This window comes from Coffea eugenioides, chromosome 7 (assembly GCF_003713205.1).
Source record: "Coffea eugenioides isolate CCC68of chromosome 7, Ceug_1.0, whole genome shotgun sequence".
Lineage (NCBI taxonomy): Eukaryota > Viridiplantae > Streptophyta > Magnoliopsida > Gentianales > Rubiaceae > Coffea > Coffea eugenioides.
The window spans coordinates 37,132,744-37,152,752 of record NC_040041.1 but is presented as its reverse complement, the minus strand read 5'-3'; the positions used below and the strand labels follow the sequence as shown (position 1 = coordinate 37,152,752).

The following is a 20,009-nucleotide window of genomic DNA, read 5'->3' as shown; positions in this document are numbered from 1 at the left end:
CAAGAACTATCTCGTGCTACATGCAAATTTATTTTACATTGACTGTTTGTCCCTTTTGACTTTATTTCGAGAATCTTTTCAGTTCTGCTATAAAAAATGAAATAAAATTCAACAAAGAAGTGAAAGAAAAAGAACAGAAACTTTTGTGCCTTTACACATAGGCAAAAGGAAAGATGCATAAACTAATTCAATTGATAAAAGAGACGATAAATTTCAGGGGAGATCATAATTATTTCTCCAACATTTAAGCAATTATATTTGGAGATCAAGGCGGAATTTTATTGAGGAAGTCAAAGTTCAAATTCCAAGAAAAACTAGGCAATAGATAATTTGTTAAAGCAGTTGAAGGAAAAAAAAATAGTAAAAGAGGAGGAGAAAAACTTGGGATTTTTTTTTTAACAAAAGCTCAGTATTTAATACTTCCTCTATCCCATAATAATAGGTTCACTTTCCTTTGTGCCTGTCCCAGATTATAGGCCTGTTGCCTTTTTTAAAGAGTAGTTAGTTTGTTGTTTTACTAACATGCCCATATTTAATGTACATAATTATTATAAATTTTTGAATATATTAGTTGCCTTCTAATGGCTCCAAATTAACATGTTTGATTGTTTGGCAATTTTATTTTTGTTATTCATTTTAGTCAAACATGTAACATTAATTAGATTGACTCTTGCATTAAGAAATTAAAGTACTCTAAATTCCAAAAATAATATAGTAATACAGCCTCTTACTTTGAACGAATGATCTAATATTTATAAAGGATATTTGAGGAAAGTATGAACAAAGAATAATTGTTATAACTACAGTAACTAAATTTTTTAATCTGCGTGAGGAAAGAAATGACCTATGTTTATAGGACAAAGGGAGTATACAATCAAAGAACCATTGAAATTTAGTAACCATACTTTGGGAGTATTATTGTAAAAGGCTAAAAGCATAACATAAATGTGTCCATTCTGTTGTTAAACTTCAAAAAACTCTAATCTATCTATATTAAGTGTAATAATTTGTCTTACAATTGTTGAGAGGAACCGTGACTGCAAAATTCAATTTGGTCATTAAAAATGTAAGCGACCAAATTGGTACACGCGTGGCCACTAACAAAGGACTATATTGATCAATACCTTATTGTCAAGGGACAAAAATGATAACTTATCTGTTGATCTTGGTCTTGGTCTTCTTTTGGCACCACTAAAGTAGCTGGGGAAGTGTAGTCGCACTTATGTAACTTTTTATTACGTCTGCTGCACGATATCTTCTATGGACAAAATAGCGTCTCACAATATTAACACAAAAAGTTAAAAAATAAAGGTCCTGCCTGTTGTCTGTTGGCTATTTTGTTAGATGAGAAAATTGTAGATCATGAACTAATTTATTCAGTGGCTAAACCAGGTAGAAGTCTGATACGAGAGGGAAAAGAAGATACCATAATGGCGATTCCCTGCAGCAGTAACACCAGTTTCTTTGATTTTGCTTTAGATGACCATCTGCGGTCGCATCACATGTCCTCCAGCACTAGCACTAGTTGCTTTGATCTTGCTTTAGATTTTCTATGCAAGTTTGAGAAGTCCGTCGATTTCCAGCTCTTCGGTATCGCGGATCTGAAGGAAAAGATAAGATTCTTGAATTCCTTTTTTCTGTATGTCAAGAAGTGTAGGAGGAGGAACCGTGAAGCGCCTTTGGAGCATGATCAGGAGGACGCGGGTAAAACGATTTTGGAGCATGATCAGGAGGACAAGGGTAAAGAGCTTTTAGAGCATGATCAGGAAGACACGGGTACTATTCTGTCTGAAAGTTTGTCACATAGTGCTATTTGCTTCGGAATTCAAGGTAGGGTTATTAAGATGGTTCATGATCTTCAGTCTGCTTATCTTTTATGCAAAGGTTCTGATGAGTCAGATAGAATGCCAATAGTATTTATTGCGATAGCCAGATCCTTGGATGATATTTGGTCATTTCTTAAGACAGATATCATGGAATCATGCACCGTCATCTTCCTCGACTATTACCCGCCAGGAGATCCACAACTAGTTATGGATCTTATTGCATCCCTTTTGGAGGCTCTGAGGCAACCTTTAATTGAGTTAGAGAATACTATGAGACACGAGCTAAAGCTTTTAAGGAGTCTCATTTGCTTTGCGATGATGCGAGGTGTTGAGTGTACGCAATTGACAGATCTCTTGACTCACTCTGCAGTTGTGGTTGAACAGGCAATTTTTGAGTGTTGCTTTGACAGTGATGAAGAACAAGCGCCTAGTCAAACGGACTCTGAAATTTATGAGTTGATGGATGAGAATATAGATCCTTTTGGTCCCCAAGTCCGAGAAACTTGCATGCATGTCCTGACGGCTTCAAAGAAACAATTAAGATCATCATATGCTTTAGCCCTTGAGCAAAATGAGCATCGAGTGCTAGTCGAATTTATTGATTCTCTCCTAGATTATCTTGCGGATCTTCTAGGATATTGGGCTAGTTTTCAGGTTCTGGTAAAGGATCAAATGCTAAAACTCCTTCAAGGAGTAAAATACTTGAGTATCCTTCTTGAACAGGAGAAGAAACAAGGCGATGAAATTAAGGATCTTATTGGAGTTGTGGTCCATGATGCAGGAACTCTGATCTTCTCCCTTTCTGTCAACGAAATCAAAGAAGGTTTTTCCAAGGAAACAGATCTTGTGTTGTTTCATTTGTACAAAGTTCTCAAGTATATGATGGCAGAGCTTGCGCACAATTATCCTCTAACATCACCACATTCATCATTTAATTATCCTAGATCCAATGAGTTGGGCTGTATGGATTTTTTCCTAAAAAATCTCAAGGAACTAGCAAGGTGTGATGAGGCTAATGATTCAATTGTTTTTCTACAGGATAGAATCCAAAGGATCGAAAAAGATCTTGAATTCTTGAGACATGTCCTGGTGAATATCAAGGAGCAGCGCTATCAGAATGGAAAACTCCAAGCTTTTTGGAGTCATGTTATGGAGGCTGCATACAAGGCAGAGTTATTGATTGACTCAACACTAGTTAGTGATAAATGTGAAGATTCTTTGGATGCTGTTGCTAGAGATATCAATCTTCTGAAGATTGAGGCTTTGGAGATCCAAAATGGTCAAATCCAGGGAGTTAACAAGACGTCCATTCACATACCATCACAACTTATTGCCACCATTCACAATGAAGATCTGGTGGGTCTCGATGACAAGGTGAAATCTATCATTGATCGACTTAGGAGTGGATCAAAGCAGTTGGATTTTGTTCCCATTGTAGGTATGCCTGGGATTGGTAAGACCACATTAGCCAATAAAGTTTATGTTGCTGATTCAGTTACGTCACATTTTCATGTGTGTGGCTGGTGTTATGTCTCTCAAATGTATAGCATGCGTAGTTTGTTAGTTCAGCTTTTGTGTAGTATTTCTTCTGAGAGTCCTGAAAAATATCATAAGAAGGATGAAGATGATTTGGCCAAGGAGCTAAAGCAAGTTTTGCTGAGAAATAGGTATCTCCTTGTTTTGGACGACTTGTGGGACATTGAGGCATGGAATTTGTTGGTAAAATCATTGCCAAATGATGCCAATGGAAGCAGGATTCTCTTCACCAGCAGATTTCAGAATTTGTCTTCAAAATTCAAACCTGATACTGAGCCTTACTATCTCCGCCAACTTACGGACGAAGAGAGTTGGACATTGCTCAAGAAAAAGCTATCTGACAAAGGAGGTTGTCCTCCAACATTAAGTGAAGTTGGATCTCAAATAGCAAAAACTTGTAGGGGCTTACCCCTTACAATTGTCCTTGTTGCTGGAATTCTTGCTAGCACTGCACAAGATAGCTGGGAAGAAGTTGCAAAAAGTCTTAGTTCTACTGTCCTTGACAATGAATGTTGCATGAAGACGCTTGAGTTGAGTTATAATCACTTACCAGATTATTTGAAGTCATGCCTTCTATACTTTGGTGCATTTCGAGAAGATGAGATCGTTAATGTCCGCAGGCTGTTATGGCTTTGGATCTCTGAAGGATTCGTGCAAAAGGCTGAAGAAAAGAGCTTGGAGGAAGCAGCTTACAACTACTTGATGGCTCTGATTAATAGAAGTTTAGTTATGGTTACCGACCAAAGAACTACGAGTGGTGCCAAAGCCTGCCAACTTCATGATTTGGTACGCGAGTTTTGTGTGGAAAAAGCCAAAGAAGAAAGTTTTCTACGTATTATTCAAAGTTGGGAAGACCCTTTTAGTCTTGCTGAACCAGGCAGCCACCACCGAGTTTGTGTTCAAAGTAGCTGGGAATTGAAGACTTGGGAGTTAGTGATAATTTTTCCCAATTTACGCTGTTTGCTGTTGTTTGGATATGATGCTTTTGACTGTGAAGAGAAGCCTTCGAGGATTTTGTTACCTAAGCTTCTTAGAGTGTTGGATTTGGGGTACTGGGACTTTGGTGAATCATTTCCAATGGAAGTTTTATTGCTTGTTCACTTGAGATACCTGGCGCTCTGTGGAGTAACATCAATCCCATCTGCAATAGCCAACCTCTCAAGGTTAGAAACTCTCATCATAAAACATCCAGAGAGTAATATTGTGCTGCCAAATACTATTTGGAACATTAGGACATTGAGTTATCTACGTACTACATATTGGAAAAGAGGTTTTATTTTTGCAGTTGGAAATCTTGAAGTACCCCCAGATTTAGATCATTTAGAAACTTTAAACCTTGCAATTGATCCCTTCTCTCAAAACTTGCAAAAGTTACTAACAAAATTACCAAGCATCCGTCGGCTAAAATGTACGAGGGATGACGAATCAAGCGATGACGAATCAAGCGATTATGAATCAAGAGACGATGAATCTAGAGAAGATACCAGAAATTGCTACGAGATTCTTGCGTTTGACTGTTTGAGTCAACTAGAGTCACTTCATTTGAATGGTTTTCAGGGATATGGATTTAAATACCCATTGAATTTGAAGAAGTTGAGTCTCTCAAAGAATTGTCAGCCATTGAGTGAAATTTCAACGATTGGAAAGTTGCCCAATCTTGTAGTGCTTAAATTACACGATTCCTCCTTTATTGGGGAAGAATGGGTAATGAAAGAAGGGGAGTTCCCTAACCTCCGAGTCTTGGAATTGTTAGGGTTGGACATTCGAAACTGGACTGCATCTTTTGATAATTTTTTCCATCTTGAGAAATTGGCTGTGCACCGGTGTAAGAAGCTGGAAGAGGTCCCTTCTTGTTTAGGGGAATGTCCGACTCTTGAAATGATTAAGGTGGAAAACTGCCGTGAGTCTGTTGCAAATTCAGTAAAGCAAATTCAGCAAGAACAGATGGATAGTGGAAATGAGGTTCTAAAGATCATAATTGAAAATTGTTATGATGATACACCTGTTCTCTCCAAAGAATAGTCAAATTCCTCAAAAGCAGGTCAATTCCCTCACAAGCAGAGGAGATTTCCTCTCACCACACTTGATCAGGTCAGATAAAATTATATTTTGCACATGTTGAATCAATTCAATTATATAATGATTCATGTCCATTTTTCATCTGTTTATATGTTGAATCAGTTCAATGCTATATTAATTCATTTATATCTCAAAGCAATTTCTGCAGGCTTCCAAATTCTTCCGTTTGGACCTAATGCTGCTATATAACTTTCCTATTGCAGTGCCAAATACAATCATGCATAACATTACCTTGCATTATCTGTTTCAATTACGGTCTTTCTATTCCCTGTTTGTGTATCTAAATAAGAGTAACACAGACAAGTGTAAGTTGCTTCTATTTTCCCTCAATAAAAAACCATAACTCGATTGATGTGTTGAAACATACAATAGCGGTTTTGCAACAGATATTAAGTAGAGACATAAACCAGTTTGTGTTACTTTTCAACAGAGAAAGGCCATAGGACCTTTTTTTCATATGAAGCGCATGTTTCATTGACATTGAGATATAGGAACAGTTTTAAATATCTAAAAACATGCGTCTTCCTTCACTAAAATATGCTGAAGTACAAACATTTTTATTCTTCACTAAGCCATACTTTCGGAAGTCTAGAGGAAGCAATTTTTCATAAAACTTTTTTTGTGCGGTTTCATGTTTTATCTTCCATTTTAAGTGGCTCGTTGCTCGAACTCATCAAAGTGACAAACCAGAAAAGCTAGATGACCTTTTTTGTTGGGTAATCCGTATACCTTTCCATTCAACTGATCTAGTACTGCAATTATTCCTTCTTCCACTGCTGGTTTCCTCTGAAGGAGAGCCTTTTTCTTCTCTTCACACCAGACAATGGTGAAGACTGAAGCATTCATTTTCTCTTCTCCATTTGGTGTGATCATTCCACTCGTCTGGTTAGATATAATTCCTCAGGTCTCTTCTTTATCTGTGCATACATTGCATCAGTTTGATGATATAATAATTCATGTGTATTGAAGCAATTTCTGGAGCTTCCAGATTATTTGGTTTGAACTTGATGCAGCTGTATTGCTTTGTCATTGCAGGGGCAAGCACATTCATGAATTCTATCAGTCCAACAGTATCCATCATAATCTGCTTGTAAAATGTTCTCCATGTTCTCTTCTGGTATGATGTTTATTAGTGTTGATGAACCCAATTTTTGAAATCTTCTTCAATGCTGCTCCGGACTGAAATGATCCATAAAACCTGCAGACAACAAGCGTATATGCTAGATTCACTTTTATCTTCATTTCATGTATTCCAGTAATACAAAAGACTTTGACTTGCTTCTTGAAGAAATTTCAGGACCTTTTCAACTCTTTTTCCTGAACCTGCTGCAGCAATATAAATTTGTGATTGCAATAGCAAGAAGAGTCATGGATAATATTATCCATCAGTAATCTGTTTCTATAATGTTCTTCATGTTCTTTTCTAGTTCGAGGTTCAATGCGCATGCATTTCATCATCCCAGTTTGTTAAATCTTCTTTGATGCAGACAAGATTGATGTGATGCTTATAAGTTAAAACCAGCTAAGATTGATGAAATGCGAGATAAACTTTTCTGTTCCTTTTATGTATCACAGATAAGAGTAAGACATATAATTGTAACTTGCTTCTGTTTATCCTCAATAAAGAACCATACACTCAATTGATAGATATGTTAAAACATACAATAACTTTTTTGCAGTAAATATTAAGTGGAGACACCAAAAAAGAAAAAAAAAATCTAGATTCTGTAACTTTTCAATAGAGAAATAGCATAGGAGCAGAATTTGGAGACACCAAAAAGGAAAAAGATCTAGATTCTGTAACTTTTCGATAGAGAAAGAGAGCATAGGAACAAAATTGTAAATTTTGCTTTAGTACTTGTGTTATATATGGAACCCATGTTTCACTGGCTTACCAAAAGGTCTGGAAACTGGAGAAACTGTAGCTATAAAGAAGGTTTCACTGGCATTGAGATCTAGAAACAGCTTTTTATATCTGAAAACATGTGGGAATATGCTAGCTTTATATGTGCCTTTCTTCTTTAAATGTTTTCATGTACACAGTTTAATTTCCATTCTTCAACATAGCAATATTTTCAGAAGTCATTTTTCCTGAAGTTTTTCGTCGCTGTTTCATCTTTTAAGTGATTAATTGTTCAAACTGATCAAAATGACAGATCAAAGAAATTAATTAGATGACATTTTTGTGGAGTAATCTATATTATATACTTCTTCATTTGACTGATATAGTACTTTTTTTTTTTTCCAGAAACGATAGAAATTTTATTGCAAATAAAAGGATAGTACAATATATGAGCAAGGGCTCAATTTGGACTTTACAAAAGTGTACTAAGACACAGAGGGTCTAGAATCTCCTCATCAAAGTGAAAGTGCATTGCTAGCTTACTTAATCTCTTACATATGCTATTACCTTCAACAGGCAGGCTATCAAAAGAGCATCTCCTAAACAAAGAACTGATGTGTCTTATGTCCTCCAGGTGGCCTGCCATACACATGTCCCTTGAAGCTTGACATTTTAGCAATTGTAACACCTGAGAGCATGCTAGTAGAATCTTAATGTACTGCCAACCTTGTGCCATTATCTTGCATAGAGCTAGTTGTAGCGCCACAAAATAATCCAACGTAACAGAACCAGTGCTCCTCTCCTTCAATGCCCAAGCCGCACATATCTGGCTTTGAGTGTTTTGTACTGTGATGCCAATGCCCATATTCTGCCCTTCAGTATGTTGGCCAACTGCAATAGATATGGTCCGCATATTGTCACTCTCCCCCACCATTTCATCCTGGACTTCTGTTGTCTCTGTTTCTGAGATGCTCAGCTGCTGCTCTATCTGTTGGGCTTTTTGGAATTCCTCCCACTCCTTTACAGCTTTGGTAATTACTGTCATGGGATGCTTATGTTTCTCTTCAAATTCAACTTCATTCCTTGCTTTCCAGATTTGCCACAAAATTTCCACAGTCAATGCTATATGTTGCATTCCATCCTTACGGCTCTTCACCTCCATCAGCATGGTCCACCACCTTCTGAAATCACTTGTATATTCCGTCAGTCCATCCCACTATAATGGAGCCATTTGCCATATCAGTGTTGCCTTTCTGCAATGGAAGAAAATGTGTTCTATTGTCTCACTGTTGTCCCCACATGTTTTGCATATCAGGTCACCTTTCCCAATTCTTCTAAAAATGGTTTCTCTTCCTGGTAATGTTTGGTGTAAGCACCTCCATAAAAACAACTTTTGCTTATGCTTATTCCTCATTTTCCATAGCTGTTTCCATACCTTTTCACAGCCACCTGCCCAACTTGTTTCTCCCCCTACCCGCACTTGAGGTATGCCCTGCAGATTCTCTCTTGCCAGTGCTTTATATGCTGAACTGACTGTGTAATTTCCATTGTTGCTATTGCTCCAAAAGTAACTGTCAGCCCTGCCTGTTATGCTTATAGGCATTTTGAGGATTAACCTTGCTTCGTGTTGGCCAAATGTCCTAAAAAGGAGGACTGAGTTCCATCTAAAATTAGATATCAACTCACTTACTCGGCTGATGTTGCATCCTGGAGGTTTAGGGGACTGAATTTTACCATCACTGCCTGCCTGTAACCATGCGTCCTCCCAGATTCTAGAGCTTTTCCCATTTCCAATTCTTTTCCTTGCTCCTTTCTTCACTCCTTCTCTTGCGCCCATCAGACTTTTCCATATCCAAGATGAGTTACACTTTGCTTCACAGCTCAAAGGTGATGTCTTAGGATAGTATCTAGCTTTCATGACTTTACTCATCAATAAATTTGGACATGTGAGGAGTCTCCAAATCTGTTTTCCCAGTAGAGCTTGATTGAAGCCTTGGAGATCTTTGAAGCCTAATCCGCCAATGCTCTTGTCGGTTGTTATCCTTTTCCAGGAGCACCAGTGAATTTTCCTTTTTCCATTCTCTTCTCCCCACCAAAATCTGGCCATCAATCCGTTAATTTCTTTGCACAACTTAACTGGGAGCTTAAAGACCGACATTACATAAGTTGGCATTGCCATTGTGATGGCTTTGAGCAAGACTTATTTCCCTGCAAGACTTAACTGTTTATTGCACCAGTTAGAGACCGTCTTCTGACATTTATCTCTGATGAAACCAAATATTTGGTCTTTCGTTTTTGTGACAACCATTGGCAGCCCCAAGTACTTTCCTTGCTTTACCACCCTTATGTTACCTAAGATGCTACAGATCTCTCCTTGTTTGTGTTGGTCCACATTCTTGCTGAAGAAAATTGAAGACTTATCCATGTTAATCATCTGGCCTGATCCTTTTCCATACGTCTTTAATATTCCCATCACTGCTTCAGCCTGAGTTTTGTCCGCTTTGCAAAAGATCAAAGAATCATCTGCAAAGAAAAGATGAGTTATTGACGGTCCATGTCTGCTGATTTTCATCCCGGTCAGTCTTTTGTTCCTCTCTGCTTGGGCCAGCAAGTTCGAAAAGCCTTCTGAAATGAGCAGGAATAGATAAGGTGATAGTGGATCACCTTGTCTAATTCCTCTGGAAGGTATCACATAGCCTTTAGGTTCCCCATTGATGTTGAAAGAAAAAGAAGCTGTCGAAACACACTCCATTATCCAGTTGATCCAAGTGCTACAGAATCCCATTTTTTCCATGATTGCTTCCAAGTATCCCCACTCCACTCTGTCGTAAGCTTTCGACATATCTAACTTTAGAGCCATAAAACCTTGTAGACCTTGCCTTTTGTTTTTGAGAAAATGTAAGTACTCATGAGATATAATAACATTATCCAGAATTTGTCTTCCAGGAACGAAAGCTGCCTGGTTTTTGCTAATGCATCTGTGCAAGACTTTTTTCAATCTATTTGCCAAAATTTTGGAAATGATTTTGTAAAGCACATTACAAAGGCTTATTGGCCTGAACTGTTTAACCTCAGTGGGGTTATCTACTTTGGGGATAAGGGATATAATGGTATGGTTTGTTGCCTTCAACATATGCCTAGAATGGAAGAAGCTCTTAATGGCTTGGATGACATCGTGTTTGAGAATGTGCCAAAATTTTTGAAAGAAAAGTGGTGTCATTCCATCTGGGCCAGGAGCTTTGGTTGGGTGCATAGAAAAAAGTGCTTCTTTGATTTCTTTCTCCCTAATAGGCTGAGTGAGGTCTGTGTTCATGTGGTTAGTAATGGTTTGTGATATTCCCTCTAGAACCACATCTGAAGGATTCGTCCCCTTACTACTGAAAAGGTCAGAGAATTGCTTCACAACTTCTTCTCCAATTTCATTATCTGACTTAGCCCAGGATCCGTCCAGCCTTTGTATCTGTTGCATGCAGTTGCGCTTCCTACGCCCCTTTACCCTTGCATGGAAATATTGAGTATTCCTATCCCCTTCCTTAAGCCATTGAACTCTAGATTTTTGGCTCCAGAAAAGCTCCTCTTCCTCATAAGCTTCCTTAAGTTGCATTTTAAGAACCTTTTTTCTTTCCCTTATGTCCTCACAATCAGAGGTTTGGAGATCACTCAAGAGTTTTTTAAGGCTTTTAATTTTCTTCCTAGCATTTCCTGGAAAATTGTTTTTCCATCTCAAAATGGCCAGCCTACAATTTGCTATCTTCCTATGCACTTTATACATATAAGAGCCTGATTGTTCCTCTTCCCACGCCTGCTTCACAACTTGTTGTAGTCCTTCTTTTTTCAGCCATCTTCTATCAAACAGGAACCTGCTCTTCCTCTTCATTTGTAGAGGATTGGAATCTAACAAGATCATGCTATGGTCAGAACCAAAATTTTCCATGTGTTTGACTGTCGTTCGGTCAAAAATTTGGCTCCAATCACTACTCGCCAATGATCTATCCAGCCTTTGTTTAATCTCACCCTGTTGAGCCCAATGATTACTCCAAGTCCAGGGATTGCCTTCATATCCTAAATCAATGAGGCCATTTTGTTCAATAAAGCTCCTGAAGTATTTGAAAGTTCCTTCCTCCCTTTTTCTACCCCCCATTTCTCCTCATTTGATATGATGTCATTGAAATCTCCAGCAATCACCCATCTAGAACCCCATAAAATTTTCCTTCTCTCCACGACTTCCCACTGGCATCTCCTTATTTGGTCATCAGTGCTAGCATAAATTCCTATGAACCACCAGTCTACATCATGATCAGTGTCCATTATGTGAATTTCCATGGTGAAAGCAGTGGTTTTAACCTCCAAAACTTTCACTTCAGTATTCCAAAATATAGCCATGCCCCCTGACTTATTCATAGATTCCACCACCACACTCTCTTCGAATCTCAACTTCCTTTGAACTTTCTCCATGAATTGTTTTCTATTTTTAGTCTCACACAAAAAGACCATATTAGGGGAGAGGAGGTTGCAAGCCTCCCTCAACTGGGGAACTGTCAAGGGGCTCCCAGCACCTTGACAATTCCACACCAGTACTTTCATTTATCCATTGGTGACCAGGTTGGGCTGGTCACCTCCCCCTCTCCAAAGTTTGCACTGCTTGCTTGATCAGCTTCCCTCTTTCCTTTTTTTCCAACTGATTCTGTCACTAATGCATCCTCCATTACTTCATCCACTAGCTGGAGTTTTCTCTTGGCAGCAGAGTTCGTAGAGTTCCCACATTTCTGTGCATCAGCCAATAGTTTTCTTTTGATTACTGGAGTTCTTAAAGTTTTGGCTTTAGATCTTCTAGTTGTTACCAGTTTATTTGTTTCCTCTAAGACCTCCAACTGTTCTTCCACCTGCATGTTTTCAGTTACCTGTTCATTTAATACATGATCCACAGGCCTTTCCAACACTACATTGAGATTACCTCCACGAATATTCCATGCAGAAGTTTCCAGTTCCTGAGTTTCTTTACCCACTTTAGCTTCCTTACTCTCCTCCTTGTCTGTCACCTTGGCTTTGGCTTGAGTTAACATGGTGGATTCTGCCTGTTCTCCACTCCTATTATTCACATTTTCGTTTCTCAGAATCTCTTGAACACTCCTCTCTACTAACTCCCTTCCATTTGGTTTTGGAATAAGTTCTCCATCCTTAAATCCCCACCTTTGCTTGCTAGGAGATATAGATGCAGGTTGTGGACCTCTTGATTCTTTTTGCGGTGATGATTTTCCCCCCCAGCTCCGAGCCATGGTCCAAATTGGTTATCCTGGTGACCTTTTCCCAATTGTATTCCATCTGAGCAATTTCTTTCACTGTGTCCTATTTTGCCACAAGTGTAGCAGAAATCAGGGCATCTTTCATACTTGAAGCTTAGCCATTTCACTTTCCCTTCCAGTTTAACCGTAGTACCCCTCATGAGAGGTTCAGAGATATCTGCCAAAACCAGAATTTTAATGTGTCTACCTTCTTTACCCCCTCCTTGGGGTATGATCACTTCTTTTGTTCCATGGAAAACTGAAGCTATTTTCTTTCCCACCTCCTTTGATATCCAGTGCACTGGGAGGTTCCAAACTTGAATCCATAATGGGGCTATATTAAATTCCACTTCATTCTCTTCAAATCCGTCAAACCACGGTCTGATGACGAGTATCTGGCTATCAATAACCCACGGACCCCTTGTACAAATCCGTTCCCTATCCTTCACATTGGCCATGAAAAACTGAAAGGTATTGACTCCTACCTCCACCACCCGTAGGCCTTTGGGATAACCCCATGCCAGAGTTACAAAATTTTTAACTCCCACAAAGTTGATTACCTTTTCACCTTTTATCTTCCCCACCAGGCTTTCCTCACATTCCTTAACACTGGGACTAACATCCCCCAATTCTAGTTCTGTACCACCCAGTTCTTTTGTAGATAAAGCAAATTTTTGCAAAATCTCAGTTATTTCCTCTGCCATCGAAACCTACTGGTGTTCTATAAGGAAATATCACAAAAGAGCGCAGAACAGGGTAAAGGACCAGGGTTTAAGGAAGCGAAAACAGGGGTGACCTTCAAAACTCTTCCGAACAGAGAAATAGGTGCGCACTAAAGGTAATGAACCGCTCAGGTGAATAAAGCCAAAGTAACTAACTTACAAACACCATATAAAAACATAGAGAAGCCACACTGTTAAAAATTGAGTGTTTGTCCAACGCAAAAAGTAAAGCTGCCTTCACTTTAAACGCAGACCATTTTCAAAGTTTTCACCTTTTTTGATAAATACTCTTTTTCTTTTTTTTCTTTTTTTTCGTGAATAAAACAAAACGGATGAAAAGCGACAAAAAGATGCTTGCTACTACCCCGCCAGAGTACTTACAGAAGTCGGCAAGATCCTCTTGGTAAAAGCTTTAAGGTTGTCTGTCGACGCTTAAGACCCGACAGAGTAAAATGTGGATCCTGATACTGCTGTTCCTTTAATTGCACCAATGAGAACTAAAGATGAGATCTTGTCGGGAGTTCTTTAATGCTGACATTGGGTCTTTTGGATTCACTTGAAAGCTGAAACAACGAAATTTTGTTGTCTTCCAGATGGTAAATTTAGTGCCCTATTATTCTACTAAGTTCAGACAGAGAGTTATGCCAACCTCCCAAGGAAGGAGATTTGCACACTTCCCAATAGAGAGAAAATATGAACTCCCAAGAAGAGAGAAAAAGATTTTGACTGATATAGTACTTGAATTGTTACTTTCTCTTGCCTTAAAAATCACTAGCTTTTGCTGAAAGGATTTTTTTTGAAATTTATAATGCACTCTGACCTCACATACCAATTTATAATCTGTCCCCTCCCATTATACATTTTGAAGTATTTTGTTGATTTATGCTGTCTGCAACAAGAGCAACCACCCCAACCCCAGCATGCTCAAATTACAGATTTATTGCGAAAATCATAAGCTAGAAACCAAGAATAAAAATGTTCAAATGTTCAAGTCGATGCTGATACATGAACGTTGCCATGAGGGGCCAGAATGCTAAGTGAAAACCGACATCAACATTCTTGAATCCGAATTGTGGTAATCATTTCCTCTGTTTTGATTTAGACTTTCTTCCTTTGACTTTGATTTAGACTTTTCTTTTCTTTTCATCCGATTCTGGGCACTGGCTTGGGTTTTTTATTATTCTTTTGGGTCTTCATTTCTTTTTCTTTATATTTTTGTTTTCTTAATTTTTTTGGTGAAACTTTTTTTCCTTCTTTATCTTCTTTCTTATTTTTTCTTTTTCTTTTATAACTAATAAAAGAGAGTCTACAAATATAATAAACTAGAACATAGGATAAAAACAAATAAAACAAGTTAAAAAATAGAAAATTTGAAAACATAACAAGGATTCAATGGAAATTTTGGTGCTTACAGATTTAGTTTACATATAAGCAGCTAAGTCTTCACGGATGGACCCAGTGGAGGAGCCAAAATAGTTTTGCATTTGGGGCACAAATAAAAAAAAAATTTGTACCTTTATAAATAGAAGCTGAAAATTTCTCTATAACCTGTGCTGGGAAAAATTTTTAAAACGCATTTTTAAAACACTCTTCATATCTTACGTACATCATAACATATAAACGTTACAATGAAGAGTGTCAAAAGATATATTTTCAAAGTGACATTTAATCCAAATGCACCAATTAGTATTCATGGAATAGCAAATAACAAAACACGTAGTTATTATATAAAATAAGAAAATATAAGTGATCCACTAGTGAACCATAACTGGTTCAACTATTAGTTTTAGTGTATAAAAAAGCTCATTATCGAGGTAAACTCTTCAAAGATTGGGTTTGTATTCGTAATCATCATTAACATAGTGATTTATGTGCATTAAGAATATATATTATCAAAGTATTTATAAGGGGATAAAAAAAGGTGATATGTGAATTCAACGACAATAAAAACAAAGCTTTTTTAAAAGCCCAAATATTAAAACAAAAAATTTTCCCTTGCCAGTAAAAGCACATATAAAAATTATTAGGGTAAAATCAGGATTTCTTAGGGGCTGCTTGGTTAAAGGGTTTGAGAATCAAATAATGGAATGAACCTCTTATTTGTTGCTTGGGTTAAATCTATTGGAATGCAATTTCTGGAATCATTTCTAAAAAATCGGACTTTCACCATTCCTGAGTAAATTGGGAGGTTTTGGACAAAACCCTCAACTTATTCCCAAGCAAAAACATTTATGACGAACCTACCCTTTTTTTTTCTTCATTACACGCCGCACCTTCTGTTCTTCTTCTTCATCAGATTTTCTACCTCTTCTACTTCACCGATTGGACAACCATAAAGATCAGTGGCTTTCGACTCTCCTTGGACAACGAATTCTAGAGTTGAAGAGTCTTCTACTAGGGTGAATTCCTTGATCCCAGGTCAGTGGATTACAAACTCCCTTGCCTCTGCAATTTTCTTTTCGTATGCAAGCTTTTCTCTTTCTTCTTCTCTGTTTTTCATGCTACTCACTGGGTAGCTAAAAATAAAGAAGAAAAGAAGGGAATCTGATACAATAACACTAACTGGACCAAAATGCTATGCTCTGGACCCATCACCTTCTCACTTTTATTCCACTCACGCTACACAATCAGTCAGTTTTGCAAAAAAGTCTTCCTTCCATGAATTCATATTCTTTTGTCACAAAATCCAATAAGAAATTAATTAAGAAGATTGCTTAGTACTTTACACATTATTTCCGCAACAAATAAACTATTATTGGTGAGAATAATACATGTTTTTAATCAATGTATTTTGTTGTAATACATGTATTTTAATTCACGCACTTCAACAGATACATTATTTTGTTCTTTTTTTTGGTGAGATAAATGTTAATGTCACTAGATTTGTCATTTTTATGTTTTTAATGTGTTTTCTTGGATTACGCATTCAATGGAGGTCAATCAATTCTTGATCTTTTGGTTATTTGATCCGTGAATACTGGTATAGTTTGGGTGGGTTTCTACATGCCCTGTACCTGTTTGTAAAATTGTCTGCCTGAATAGCTTTCAGTTTCATAGTTATTCGTACATTAGGATTTCAAGTTTCAACCATCAATTTCGTTTGTTTATACTTATTTATATCTATACATCATTATGTTTACGGATGTATGATGCATGTCTAGGCCCTTTTAATAAGATCAATTGATGTTTAATGCATTTGAAGATTTTGATACCGTAATCTAGTTTGGTGAATACTTACGTTTGGTTGTCATATTGTTATGTAGACAAAGATGCCACGTTTGCCTATTGAAAACAGAAGACGCAAAAAATATCGAGGGCAAAGCCAGATTTTATCAGGAATGATAATGGTTGTTATTGCACTGTTTATGATGTGGTACCAGTTAATATTCATTCATCTCAAAAGTAGAAGACGCCAAATAAAATCAAAAGAAGAAAAAGTCACTGAGCGCATGCAACACTTATTCAATTTGACTAGGGAGAGTGATGCTTATTGTATTAGCGAACTTCGTATGGATAGACGAACATTTGGGATATTATGTGAAATGATTAGAGACACTGGAGGTTTGAAAGCTACAAGAAACATGTCAATAGAAGAAATTGTTGCCATGTTTGTATATGTTTTGGCTCACCACAAGAAAAGTAGAACAATTTGTGATCTATTTTGAAGAAGTAGAGAAACGGTGAGTCGTCAATTTAATCTTTGCCTCCTAGCAGTTTTGAAATTGCATACTATATTACTTAAGAAGCCCGAGCCTATTACCGAAGATTGCACAGATGAGAGATGGAAATGTTTTAAGGTAATTCTACACCTAAAATTGTTATTTCACTTTGGCATACGTGCCCGCATTGCCTTACAAGTAGCTCCACCCCTCGATGGACCAATCAGTATTCTAGTATTAAAAAACGTAACTCCATGTTTAAGACAAAGTTACTAAATCCAACTCGATCTAATAGTTCAACCGATAAATTGGTTTTCTAATCAAGTTAAGTTGCTAACTTGATCATTTAAGGTAATGAACCGTTGAAAGTCAATTTTACCAATGGATGCTGCAAATTGAAGGCTGTTGACTATTTTATACTAATATTTCCCTTTCCCTTAACTCTTCAATTTTTCATTTTTTTACCCCCCTTAAATACTCCTCAAATAAGCCTTTCCTTAAATTTTTAGTACTCTAGCACTTTATCCTAAAAGTGCAAAATTAAATTACCAAAGTGATATCTCACCATAATTTATTCCCCGAAAACACTTCTCAAATAAGCCTTTCCTTGAATTTTTAATATTCTCATACTTTATCCTAAAAGTTAGAAAATAAATTATCAAAATGATATCTTACTATAATTCATCCCCAACATAATAATTGCTCTCATAAAATATTGTAATTGAGAGCAAAAAACTACATATAAATAAGATATTATACTTAAAGTTGGTTTTGATTCCTAATTAAATTTACCTTGTCCTCACTCTTGTAATATTTAATAACTCAATGAAAATCAAACAAAAAATTTTATTACATAATTTGTCAAGATTTATATATAAAAAATTAATAAACACTATAATTAATTTAAAAATATAGTTTAATGATTCATTGGTTCAACCATCCATCCACTAGTTGAACCAGTAACCTATTGACACACCCCCTTTGCTGAATTCCTATCCCAATTGAGTTTAATAACATTTGGTTTAAGAGCCAGTCAATTATTTTATCAAATCTTATCTTGGCGATGTAGAGTCGTTGGTTAGCATTTCTCTACATGCCTTGTATTTGATTGGACACTGAGGGCAAGTCTTCTAATCGTAAAATCACTTGACACTAAACTACATTAAACTTATAGGATTATTTTTCTCTATAATTTTGAAAAAAATTTATTTTTTTGTGAATATTCTCTTCATATATTTTCAATCATTTTTTACTTTACATATATTACACATCTTTAAAAATGTGCCACAGTAATTTTTTCTTAGAAACTCTTAGGAAATTTCAATTCAAACAAGCTCTTAGAATTTGAAGTTCATCTTTATTAGTGTAGTCCACTTTTATTTTCAATTTGCTCCTCAAAGTTTTAGTTACAAAACTTTACAAAGTTTATCTTTTTCCTATTTTCTTTTAGGAAAAACTCTTAATGTTACAATGGGGAAAGGGAAAGAGCAAGGCATAAGAGTTCAAGTAAAAATCTCATAAGCTAAAATTTACACAAGCTGAATTGGGGATTGAGATGACACTCTATTAGTGTTAATGTCATGCATCCCACTTTGGACCAACTGCTAGAGTTGTTAAAAGAAACAGCTAAAAGATTATGCAATGTCAAACAGAACTTGCATGCGTGGATAACATATAGATTAATTGTAGTGAAATTGTTCAAATTGGGACTTTGAAGAGCTTGATTTAGTAGTGAAGGATGAAACAACAGAATTTAGAGGTTATGAATTCAAATACCTTCTTTCTATCTCCTTGTTTCTTAAATCCTACACTTCTAGTAGTGATTACTGCTTCTCAACAATTGTATTGCTGATCTAGTTGTATATATTCCAATTTTGTCTCTTGCCCATCTGAAAGAGTCCTGCTCCTGAGGTAGTGATATGCATTTTGCAGGGACTGCAGAGATTAAATCTTCCACTTTCTGGTTCCTTCTTCTTCTTGTAGGCGAGCTCCATTCTACATCCTTCATTATTGATTCTAACTTTGCATTGATAGATCTGCCAAACTGAGTTACAACCTCCCTTCATACCATAAGTAGATGTTTTGTCCATTTTCAACTATTCCATGAATTTGCTTCCAAGCAATCTCTCTTAGTTGCAATAATTTCCTCCAAAACCATGAACTATTAGCAGGTATCTGAATCTACTAAAAAGATCTCTGATTTAATTTTATCAAATGTACCCGGGCTAATCCATAAGCTGTATTTCCTACAAAAGATATCCCAAATATGCCGGAGCATCAAGGCTTTATTCCAGATTTTCAGTTGATTTAAACCCAATCCACCTTCATCTAGAGGCTTGCAAATTTCCTCCCATTTAACTTTAATACCTGAAGACTTGTCAAAACCACTCCATAGGAATCTTGACATTATTTGTTCCAGCACCTTAATAATTTTCTTTGGCAGCATAAATATACTACAATAATTTTGAAGGCTCATTAAAACAGATTTAACAAGTTGTGATCTACCTCCTAAGATAAGCTCTTTGAACTTCATCCTTGGACCTTTTTCTTCATAGAATCTATCACACCTTGACAATCACTGATTCTTAATCTAGTACTGATAAGAGAAATTCCCAAGTACTTCAAAGGCTGTGCCCCTTCCTGCATTCCCATAGCTCCACAAATATCCTGTTTCCATTGTGAGCTTACACTAGCAAACAGAATTTCACTTTTTAATAGATTTGGCTTAGTCCAGACATTCTCCCAAAATCTTCGAAGATAGTCTTCAAAATTTGACCATCCTGCAATTTTGCTGCTGATAACAGAAAGAGATCATCAGCAAAAATAACATGGGTTACGTTCAGCTCCTTACACTTTGGATGAAAACTGAATCCACCTTGTGCCAATCTGTGATCAATTAGACATGAGAACATTTCCATAACCATAAGAAAAAGGTATGGGAAATAGTGTCTCCCTGCCTTAGCCCTCTCTCATTTGAAAAATACCCGACCAATGCACCATTAATGTTCAAGGAAAATTTAGCAATGGATATATGATTTTCCACCCAATGAAGAAATCTCTCA

The 20,009-nt window shown here is 36.8% G+C and overlaps 2 protein-coding genes across 2 annotated transcripts; one reads left to right on the top strand and one right to left on the bottom strand.

Annotated features, from left to right (window-relative positions):
- The first annotated feature begins 1,430 nt into the window (after nt 1-1,430).
- Nucleotides 1,431-5,384, top strand: LOC113777337 (putative late blight resistance protein homolog R1A-3). The gene has a single exon (XM_027322370.1). It carries the CDS (start codon nt 1,431-1,433, stop codon nt 5,382-5,384), a length of 3,954 nt encoding a protein of 1,317 aa, XP_027178171.1.
- Nucleotides 5,385-12,421: 7,037 nt separating this feature from the next.
- Nucleotides 12,422-13,270, bottom strand: LOC113777336. Its single transcript, XM_027322368.1, has one exon. It carries the CDS (start codon nt 13,268-13,270, stop codon nt 12,422-12,424), a length of 849 nt encoding a protein of 282 aa, XP_027178169.1.
- Nucleotides 13,271-20,009: the final 6,739 nt, after the last annotated feature.

Coding starts and splice junctions, on each gene's coding strand:
- LOC113777337 (XM_027322370.1), top strand. CDS start 1,431: ATGGCGATTCCCTGCAGCAGTAACACCAGTTTCTTTGATTTTGCTTTA.
- LOC113777336 (XM_027322368.1), bottom strand. CDS start 13,270: ATGGCAGAGGAAATAACTGAGATTTTGCAAAAATTTGCTTTATCTACA.